Source organism: Callorhinus ursinus, unplaced genomic scaffold (genome assembly GCF_003265705.2).
Source record: "Callorhinus ursinus isolate GAN/ISIS: 27379988/994484 unplaced genomic scaffold, GSC_fseal_2.0 scaffold14, whole genome shotgun sequence".
Lineage (NCBI taxonomy): Eukaryota > Metazoa > Chordata > Mammalia > Carnivora > Otariidae > Callorhinus > Callorhinus ursinus.
The window spans coordinates 17,345,676-17,355,986 of record NW_027397076.1 but is presented as its reverse complement, the minus strand read 5'-3'; the positions used below and the strand labels follow the sequence as shown (position 1 = coordinate 17,355,986).

General features: G+C 37.1%; 1 protein-coding gene across 2 annotated transcripts; it reads right to left on the bottom strand.

Moving 5' to 3' along the window:
- Positions 1 to 694: 694 nt before the first annotated feature.
- On the bottom strand, positions 695 to 7,950 carry KERA (keratocan). Of its 2 annotated transcripts, none has more exons than XM_025881402.2 (3): positions 7,770 to 7,950; positions 5,288 to 6,181; positions 695 to 1,212 (listed from the first exon to the last, which is right to left on the bottom strand). In XM_025881402.2, the coding sequence occupies exons 2-3, from the start codon at positions 6,171 to 6,173 to the stop codon at positions 1,046 to 1,048; spliced, it is 1,053 nt and encodes a 350-aa protein (XP_025737187.1). In that variant the 5' UTR covers positions 6,174 to 6,181; positions 7,770 to 7,950; the 3' UTR covers positions 695 to 1,045. The 2 variants fall into 2 exon arrangements, with proteins under 2 accessions (XP_025737187.1, XP_073756991.1); XM_073900890.1 differs by lacking the exon at positions 7,770 to 7,950 and adding an exon at positions 7,520 to 7,710.
- Between the last annotated feature and the right edge of the window lie 2,361 nt (positions 7,951 to 10,311).

Below are 10,311 nucleotides of genomic sequence, written 5' to 3'. Positions count from 1 at the left end.
AACTATACTTTGTTACTAAATGAAATCCTGGGTTATTTCTTTTTAACTCATGAGAAATAGTTGTATTATGTTAAGTGATTAGAGTATAAATTTTGTCTTACGTTTATCAGAAGAGAAGGAAAAACAAAAGTAGGAGAAAATATATTTGCATATATTCATGGTAGAAAAATGGAAATTATTGTTATTGTAATACTTTTTATAAAACATGTTCTTAATAAAACTTACAAATAGTACCCCTGAAATAAATGTTTTACTACTATTTCATTAGAAAGCATCCACTCTTTTTATTTAAAAAAATCCAAAACCACTGGCAAATATAAGAGCTGAACAATTTGCAATTCAAGTGGATTTCTAATGTTAAAACACTAAGATTCTGTGAGAAATGCGTTATAATAAATGTAAAACTTAGGACTTGTTTAATTGATAGAGTACACTGTACTATATTAAGAACAGCAGCTATAAAAAATAGTAGTGAACTGAAAATTACTGTTTTTCTGTTATTTGGTATTAAATGACTAAAAGTCTCCTTTCATGAAATATTTAATACATTTCATATCCTTTCTTGAGCTAAATACCACACTTATACTTACAGATGTTACTTAGCAATCTGAAATTAATTATGATGAAGAAATATCTCATTTTTTCACTTTTTTCAGATCTCCTGTTAGATTACTGTATTTCTACTATCAATATAATATCTGCATAAGCAATTTTGAACATATGCAAACCAGTATGTCTTTTATATTGCATAACAATACAATTGCATTATTTGATGTTAGTAAGCTGTGAAAGAGACAGAAAAGAACTATCTTTGAGTTGATAAACTATCGGAACTCTGTGTCTGTTTTACTAATTAGAGAAAAGCTAACTGTGCTACATAAAATTGGTGAAAGCATCTTTGAATAGAAAACATAAGCTATACAAACAAAAATGGTGGCCAAGAGCAATTGGAAATGTGACTTTTGTCTTAAAGTTATGAATGGTAACCAAATTTCATTTCAGAAATATTAACTCATTAAACAGATTTTAGATGTTGAAGTTGTGTTTAAATAATGACAGCCTGAAGGAGCCTGAAGCAGTTCATTAAATCCATTGGAATTGGTGGTTTGATTTCATTTCCATCCAGACGGAGGTAACGAAGGTGAGGTCCATAACTGAAGGAATCTTGTTCTGCAGGCAGTGTGGGAGGACATATTACAGAGACGTTCACATCTATGGAGACAAAGATGGCATGAACAAATGAATTAGACCTGAAGAGACCAGGTGTGAGAAGACCAACAAGCCATGGAACAGTCTTGTAGAGGGCCTAGCAGCCTGATCTGTGAAAGTGCCAGAGATACAAACCATTATGTCAAGTTGGAGGTATATCTGTCTTATAAAAGTAACCCTAAGAAAATGTGCAGCATATATATAGTCATCTCACTCCATATTCAGTTATACTTTGCACACAGCACGAGAAAGGACATTTTGTTAAAAGCTATGATGGAGGGGTGCCTGGGTGTTTCAGTAGGCTAAGTCTTTGACATCAGCTCAGGTCATGATCTCAGGGTCCTGGGATGGACCCTGCATCGGGCTCCTTGCTCAGCTGGGAGTCTGCTTCTCCCTCTGCCCTCCCCCCTCCACTAGTGCGTGCTCTCTCTCTCTCACACAAATAAATAAATAAAATCTCAAAAAAAAAAAAGCTGTGATGGAAATAAAAGAATACATCATTTGTTTTTTAAGCTTCCAGGTGAGATAAGGCATGCTTAGACTACTATAAAAGGAGATGGGTAGTATTTAGGGCATTAGAAGTGGAGACAAAGGTTCATAGAAGGAATGGTAAAGTGCATGGGTAGATGGATGGATGGATGGATGTGTACGTGGAAAATCAGTTTATTTTTAGGGAAAGTGCTTAAAAATTAACTGAAAATGCAAAATTTCCAATTAATAGTGTACGATGAGGTTTTTAAAAAGTACGTGTAACCTGAGTTTACATATATAATACTTACAGAAAAGAACCTTGCATCTTTATATTTAAGTGTATTTAATTAGAAAGAATATATTTGCCAAGAATCAAATTACAAAGATCCAAGCCAGGAAATATCTCATCAGCCTTTTCATATGGCTAGGATATGAGGAATCGTGCACCTGTCTTGGATCAGAGCCCTTGGCATCAAGGACTATACTGAAATTTAGGAGTATTCAGGAGAGGAAACCTGTTAAAATAGCAAAATTCAGACAAGTGTGCATTATGGCTAATTTCAACCATGAATCTGCATATTGCTTTTAAGTCTCATTTGAAACTATTTTGAGAAAGAGGTCTTCCCTTAGATGAGACCCACCTAACTTTGGCAATGGCTTTCCTTTGAGCTTATGCTTACAGCGAGGTTGCTATGCTCTGATCTTAAGCTATTTTGTGAATTCGGTGTGCTAAAAATAGTGACTCATAATATATAGCAGTTTGTGTATATAAAGTTATCTTTCACATGCATTATTACCTTGCCATCACACAGAGTTTTTCAGGCAATATGATTATTCTCCCTTACCTGGGCATTGCAAGTGGTTCAGACAGGTAATGTAATGCACACAAGGTATTTTAGCAAGTAAGTGGCAGAGCTGACACCCAGCCTTGTCCTTTTTCCTACTACCTAGGGTCCCTTGCCTCCTGGAGAGACCATGTCCCTTTTAATGTGCTGCCATCCTTATTGCCTTATGCCCCATAATCAATGCATGTCTGCATAAATGTAATGTGAGAAGCAAGTGTTCTAAATGTAGTTATATTTTCATAAATTAATTATGGTGTTTCTCAGAGAACATCACGAAGGACCTTATTTGAATAGATAACATTTTTTTTTTGCCAAATTTAATAAGAAATAAACATTTCCAACTTTTTCGTAAGAAAAGGTCACCATCCTATAAATTCTAAGAACTCTTCGTATAAAAGGTATGTTTCTTGGAAATCACTTTATTAACAACTAGAGTAGATTATGCAGCCAGAAGAAATAAGTACTTTAACAGTTATTAGTACACAGTGTGATATACTGGCAAGCCAATAATTCTAGCCAGGGAAATTCTTATTTTACATTTATTTTCTGGGAATATGGAAATGACCATGCCTGGTATCTACATTACGGAACAAATAAATCTCTCTTTGTTGTTGCTGTTAAAATTATTCTTACCCGGGTTGGTAGAAATTTTTCTAAAATCTTGTATTCTGGAAATTGAAGAAAAATGTGCTGGGATTATACTGTATGAGTAGGAAACAACATTTTTGAAATGAGAAGGACCTGATCTCAGATCCTGTATTACATTTATTCTTTGTCCTTGGTCAAGTATCCTCACTTAGTTGACCCTCAGTTTCTTTCTTCAGAAACTCTTAATAATTTACCAACCAAGATTCTCGTGAGGATTAATTTGTGATTTTCAAAGTGTGGTCCTTGGACCAGCAGCATTAATACCTCCTGGGAACTAAATCGTTAGACCTACTGAGTCAGAAAATATGAAGGTGGGGCTGGCAAGCTATATTGTATAAGCCTTCCAGATGATCCTGATGCATGCTAAGGTATGAGAACAACTGAAGAACAGAACTATATGAGAAAACACTGTAAAACTTTTAAAAACATGAGTGGAGGAAGAACAGAGTCCTGCTCTTTTTTTTACTGTGTAAGTGGCTGGTGTATGTGCCCAACTGAATGTTGAATTTTGCTATCTCACACCTCAAGACCCTTTTTCTCAACTTCTCTGGGGGATCCCCAATTCACAAACAGGGATCTATGTGGAATTCACTTCCCACATCAAATACCTATGGGACTTCTGTTGCCAGATAAGGAACGCACCTGTAGAAGCACAGAACTTTCATCACGAAAAAAAAATGTATATATTTAGGTCAATATTGACTGTTGTACTATCTGGTTCAGTGAAACAGATTCAGCGATTAATATTTTTTTTTTCTGCTGCATCTTTTGCTCTTGACTACAGGATTAAATAATGTGTCTCATCACCATGGGAAAATGTAGGGGCAATCTCTTTGTTAATTCCCAGATTATATGCTCAAGTGTGCTGGTAGAAAAACCAGGAAAAGAAAAGAGAAGAGAAGAAGAGAAAAGAAAAAAAGAAAAGAAAAGAGGTCTTGAATAACTGAGTAGTACCCAGTGGAAAAAATAGTCTATTCTTATAAATAGGATGCCTGTGTGATTATTTGCTTAAAGGAAACTAATGTATACTAACCAAGCAGTACCACCTTCTGACAATTATCTGTGCCATTTTCCTACAAACTATCCAACTGCTTCTCACTTTAGGAATGTATTTTCTAAGGCTGTGCAGGAGAAGTCTCCTTAGGTTATCTTCCTAAAGGGCTTGTGCCAGGGTTGAAGATTGGTGTCAGGCTGGTTCCAGTGCCCCTGTGGTGAGACCATGATACTGTCCACCTCTGCAGTAGGGTCAGCCTGGTCCCAGGCAGGACTGTGAAGAGGCCATGTTTGCATTTACCAGCCTCTTCTTTCTATGACCACATCTTCCTTTGATGGTACCTCTGCCTCCGAGGCACTTTGCATTCATTTCTCTCTCCCTTATCGAAAGCTATTTTCATGAAAGGAGCAATCATTCTACCTTGTTGATTGCCATTAGTCCTAAGAAGTCACCAACTTCCAGGAGTACTTGTTTCCATTTCAATTGAACAAGGTGTTTTTCTACAGTGTTGGTCCCCAATGCTTAGTCCCCAGAGCAGCACTCTCAGCACCACCTGGGAACCTGGTAGAAATGAGAAGTCTCAAGTCTCATCCAGACTTAATCAGGAACTCTGGGGTGGAGCCCCCAATCTGCACACTCTAAGGTTTGAGAAACCCTCTAATCTAGAGCAAAGACTTTAATTACAGTGGTTTCAAGCACCTGTAGTTTTTAGGACCAAGGTCCCTTTCTGATACCTCCTAAATCATACTCCTATTACTATGCATGAGGTTGTGTTTGATACATTTTCCTAAATAAATCTACCCAGTGAGGCAGAAATATTGGAATCTCCTCGGAGTAAAAGAAGATATATTTGGTTTCTCCAATGGATAATCACCCTTTGTAGTTTACTAAAGTCCACTTTTCAATTTATAATTTGAAGATTTGAATTTGTTGGTTCATTAAGATTGTGTGAGAATAAATAGACAGAGACAAAATACTGAAAGTTGAAAAAAGAAATCTCAGGGCACATTAGTTGTGGGGGGGGTGGAAAGACCAACAGTTGTTATTCTTAAGGAAAATATAGAATAAGTTTAATGACCATGAGCATTTCAATCAAAGGCATACCCTGATGATTACTTACTTTTAATTTTGTTATGATCAAGGTGAAGGTGCTGCAGATGAGCACTGATTCGGGGGACCTTTGTGAGTTGATTGTGAGACAGTTGAAGGTCTAGAATTGAGGATACATCAAAACCACTTGAAGGGAGCCCTGCGTCTGATAATTTGTTGTGGTTTAGTCGCAGAAAGGCCACTTTGGGAATCACATTAAAATAATTTTCTGGTATTCCTTCAATGGAATTGTTGTCCAAAAACAGTTGCATTGTATTGGCTGGTAATCTCGGCGGCATATTCTTTAGGGCATTCTTGGCCATATTTAGCTGCATTAGGTTCTTGAGTCCCTTGAAGGTATCTCTCTGAAAGGCATTGTCTAGTAGTTTATTGTGCTGCAGGTCAAGAAGGGTCAGGTTCTCCAGATTGCTGAAGGTCCCCTGAGGAATTCTGGACACCTTGTTTCTGGCCAGTTGTAATTGTTCTAAACTTCTTGGCAATGGAGAAGGTACCTCCTCCAGCTCATTATCTTCCAGAAATAAGAAAAGCAGCTTCTTCAGTTGGCTCAGGGCTCCTTTTTCAATTCCATAGTTGGTTATTTTGTTTTTGTTTAGATTTATCCATCTCAGCTGGGTGGCGTTCTCGAATGGCTTCTCAGGAATGGTCTCTATCAAGTTGTTCTCAAGATAAAGATATCGGATCCTTGAAGGAATAGGAGGGATTTCTTTGAGACCTCGATTTTCACAGTATAAAGCGGTAGGGAAACTAGGGGGACAGAAGCATTCCCTGGGACAGTCAAAGTCATGAGCAGCCCAATCCTCTGGATCACTTACGTCATAGACCTGTCTCACACTTCGAGTCCATACAGTATCTGTTAGGAATAACACCCAGATGATGAAACAGATTGTGGCTGCCATTATAGGACCTGGGATAGGGGATATAACTGTTAGATGTTTGAATATCTTGACCTTTAGAAGATTATGTGTACCAAAATAACCAGTAAACATTGTTTCTTTGAAGGAAGGTAAACACATGTCAACAACTTATACACAGATATCAATTAGTACACATATATTTAGTAGGAACTATATGCGAAGCATTTTGCAAACACGGAAACTGGCTCACTAATTTCTAGCTTTTTGGTTTTAACCCAATCACAATGAAAACTGAGAAATGGAAAGCAAATTTTAGGAGCTCTAAGTGCTTTTCCATCTCGGGCTATTTAATACAAGAAAGTTAACTGAAACCCGTAGTTGAATAAAAGAGTATAAAAAAAGTAATCTTTTAATAACTCAAATTGAGAGTCTGTGTTGTTTCTGAGAAGTAAACATATGCTTTTACTTCTACTCCTAAATGAGCAGAACATCTGGATGAGATTTCCCAGGCTCTTTGGCCCTTGAACCAAAGAAGTAGAGAGATCAAAGAACATTTTAGCAGTTTGTTGTGAAGGAAGGCTTTAAAATATGAAGAAAAATGTGTGATTAATCTCTTGCTCTGTTGCTCAACTTCTCCGGTAAGTTTTATATTGGGGTTTGGGGAAAGACTTCTAACATTGTAAGTACAAAATCAAGTTGTTCAACCAGGGAATTTGGACTATGAACTCTATATCCCAATTAGGCAAGTAATATATTCACCTATGGCATTACTGTGGTCGATAAGAAACAAAACAAAACAAAGAACATGTTTAGGGAAAGATAGAGCTCCATTTTTTCAGGATGGCTGCTAACAAAGAATAGGTTAACACTTATTGGTATATGACCATCTCAAGGATATAAATGCTCCCCATTGAATATCAACAAGGTTATGAGTACAACAAACTGTTCTCACAGGAAAAAATTATATATATATATATATGATTATGTGTACCAAAAACACCATATATTTTATATATATATGCATATATATATATATATAAAACAGTAACATTCTGACCAATGTACATTTAATTCAATTGCTTGACAATAAGAACGGAATGCATTTTACTGATTCCTCAGGAGAAAATAAAACAAGCATCATAATGCTAATCTTTCCACTGTGTCACTAAATTGAGGGAAATGACAAGTGCAGAGCTGCTTCCGCAAGCTGTCGAATTTTTCACGATTGTAGAATTCTGCTCTGGTCATCTTCCAATAGAGACACATTAAAACATTCTTTCCTTCAGAATCAGGATTTACTTTACTTATTAAGCTGTAACCCTGCCTCTGATGAATCAGAACTTTGAATTCGTAACTTTAGGTTTTTAAAAGTGCAAAAAAGAGTTTACCTTGCTGTCCAGGAATATACCGTTGAGTCCTGTGTCTGGGTCTGAAGTTTGCTAAAACTCAGTTAAGGGGGAAAAAAACACACACACACACAAAACAAAACAAAACAAAAACACCCTGTGACTAAAACGGTTTGTTTTTATTGTATGCTGTCAAGCGTCCTATGAGAGAAAATAAAACCTACTCTGACCAGTCACGGTGAACACCTTTTGATCTATTGTTTCCACATTGCCAGGGCTTCAGAATGCTTACCTCAGCCTCCTTGGATCTTCTTCTTCTCTTTCTATTGGCCACTGCTCATTCCCAGTAATGGATTGACCCAGGCTCTTCTGTCTTGTTTTTATGAATCCTCCCTAAAATATATGCATCAGTTGCTCCAACTTTAACCCTTCCAACAACCACAGCACCTCGGTACCTAGGCAGCTCAGCACAGGAAAACTGACTCTCAGCTTAAGAACCTATAGCAAAAATTCAGGGCAGTTGTCATTCTGAAGTCACAGTTCCAAAGATGTTGTAATGGACTGATATCTAGACCTGTTCAGCCAGCAGGCAACGGAAGGCAGTTTTGATTTCAAGTATAACAAGAAGAGATTTTAAAGTGTTTTTTTTTCCTCTAGAAAATCTTTTTTAAAAATTGAATACAAAAGAAATAAGTGCTGATGTCCTTTGTTTTGATGGAAATATTTTATTCATTTCTCATATAAAACAGATGCTGGAATTCTACTTAGAAAATATTGTGTGTGAGGGAAAGATAGAAAAACGTATTTGAAAAATTTAAAAATGCAATCTGAGAAGCTATACCTGATGTTGGCACTAAACGTGGTGTTATGCTCTGTTTTATAGAAATAATTTTTGTATCTCTGGTTCCTATTGGGAGCTTTATTCCAAGTAATTATTAAAATGAGATTTTTTTTTCCTCATTAGAACAGATGTTTTGCATTTAGTCCATTACAAGACATTCCGTTGCACTGCTATTGGTTTTCCTTTAATACATAGACCTAAGATAATGTCTTCTAGTTCTTATATCTGAGAAGAATCGTTGTGCCATTTGAAGAAAGACATGAATAAAAATAATTTTCAAACATTATTCGTGGATGGATTGTGAACATTATCTTATTCTGAGTTCAGGAAGTTTAATTCACGAGACTCAGTCAGCACTGCTTACATAAGCATCATCAAAGATAGAACACAGAGGAGGGGAGGAGAGGGCTCTGGACCCAAAAGACCTTTCCTGAACCCCCCACCTCCTGCCTCCTAACCATCGGCAAGTCAGTTAGGGCTCTGCCAGCTCGCCACGGTACTGGACTACCTCTCAGGGTTGGCCCTAATTTGTCCTAAATGCTTATGGAAATGTTAGCCTTTCTTTAGCATTAGCCACATGCTCTCAACTGGGAAATTCATTTAAGTTTAAGGGCTTTTACAGGCTAAGATCTGATTCAGACATGATCTCTTAGTAGCTTGTACAGGTACACTTATCTCACATGTGAGTAAAAAATCACATGTGACCGGTTTTCTCAAAACAATGATTTCTCCATTGTGGTTCAACTTGCATCTCTCTTTCTAAACCCTCAGGATATATACAACAGATGATCTTCAAATCTGCACAGCCCCCTCCAGCTAGTCATCTCCTTTCTTTCTTAATTTTCTTTCTTAGTCAAATTACTTGAGTCATTTCTTGATTTGATGACACAAATGTTGCTGCGTGTTCATTGTAGGAAAATTAAAGTAGCATCCTGGCTGCCTCCAATCTTCATTTCCTGTTCACCATGGCACCCATGACCCACCCACCCACCAAAAGATGTCTTCTAATCCCTCTGCTCCCTAAAATTGGTGTGACAAGAATCAGCAATCATCTTCATGTTTACTGATATATTGAAGCTTAGTGTTTGGCTTACTTGACTTGTGACTTTTGACAATGTTGACCCACCCCTTTTATTAAATGTTTCTCTTAGTTTCTGTGACATTCTCTCCTAGTTTTCCCTTGCCTTTCTTTATGAAATTTTCCCATTTATATCCTGAAGCTCTCTGTTTCCTCTAACATTATTTTAGAAGTGTTTCTAGCATTTGGAGCTGTTTGAGATTCTGTCCTCTGCTCTGTGCCCTTCCTCCTCTCTACACAGAAGTTTTGACCGTTCCCTCTATTATGACGACTCCTGAGTTTTTATCTCTAGCCTAGCCTCTGGAAGAAGACCTGCATTTTTATGTAGGTCTGCTTTCTGGAACTCTCCTCTTGGTGCATCCCAAAGTCATATATCTAAAATGAAATTCCCTGTCTCCCTTTACTTCTAACTGCTCTTAACATTTACTTTTGCATGCTACTATCATCTTATTTAGTCTCCCAAACCAGAAATCTGGAAATCATTCTTAACTCTTCCTTTCCATTTTGTGAGCATATGAAAACAATCACATTTTAAGGACCCTGGGAGACATGATATAAATAAAAATGGCCATCTACAATGCTTGCCAAATTTGGTATCATTGCTTCCAGACTAAAAACACAGGATGTTTTCCACTGTCAGTATAATCTCTGTCTGTCTGTATCTTGATTTTTCCTATAGCAATCCAATCTACCCTCCTTTGATTACTGATTCCTGGAGGATGGTGACTTAAACCCTTCATTGGAATGCGTAAGTGGAAATTCAGTACATGAAATTAAGACAATGGTGAGAATGTCTGAGTCATGCTAGCTGTTACAAGAATGAATGAAAGACTTTGCTCAGCCTTACGTGACTCTGCTAAGACGGAGAAAGGTAGCCTAAGGTGTCATGATGTGTCTCTGGCATCACCTCTCTAA

Excerpts from the sequence above, each read along its gene's own strand:
- KERA (XM_025881402.2), bottom strand. The coding sequence starts at position 6,173 with ATGGCAGCCACAATCTGTTTCATCATCTGGGTGTTATTCCTAACAGAT. Across the intron at positions 1,213-5,287 it reads TGATCATAACAAAATTAAAA|ATGTGAACGTCTCTGTAATA; the intron begins GTAAGTAATCAT and ends TTGTCTCCATAG.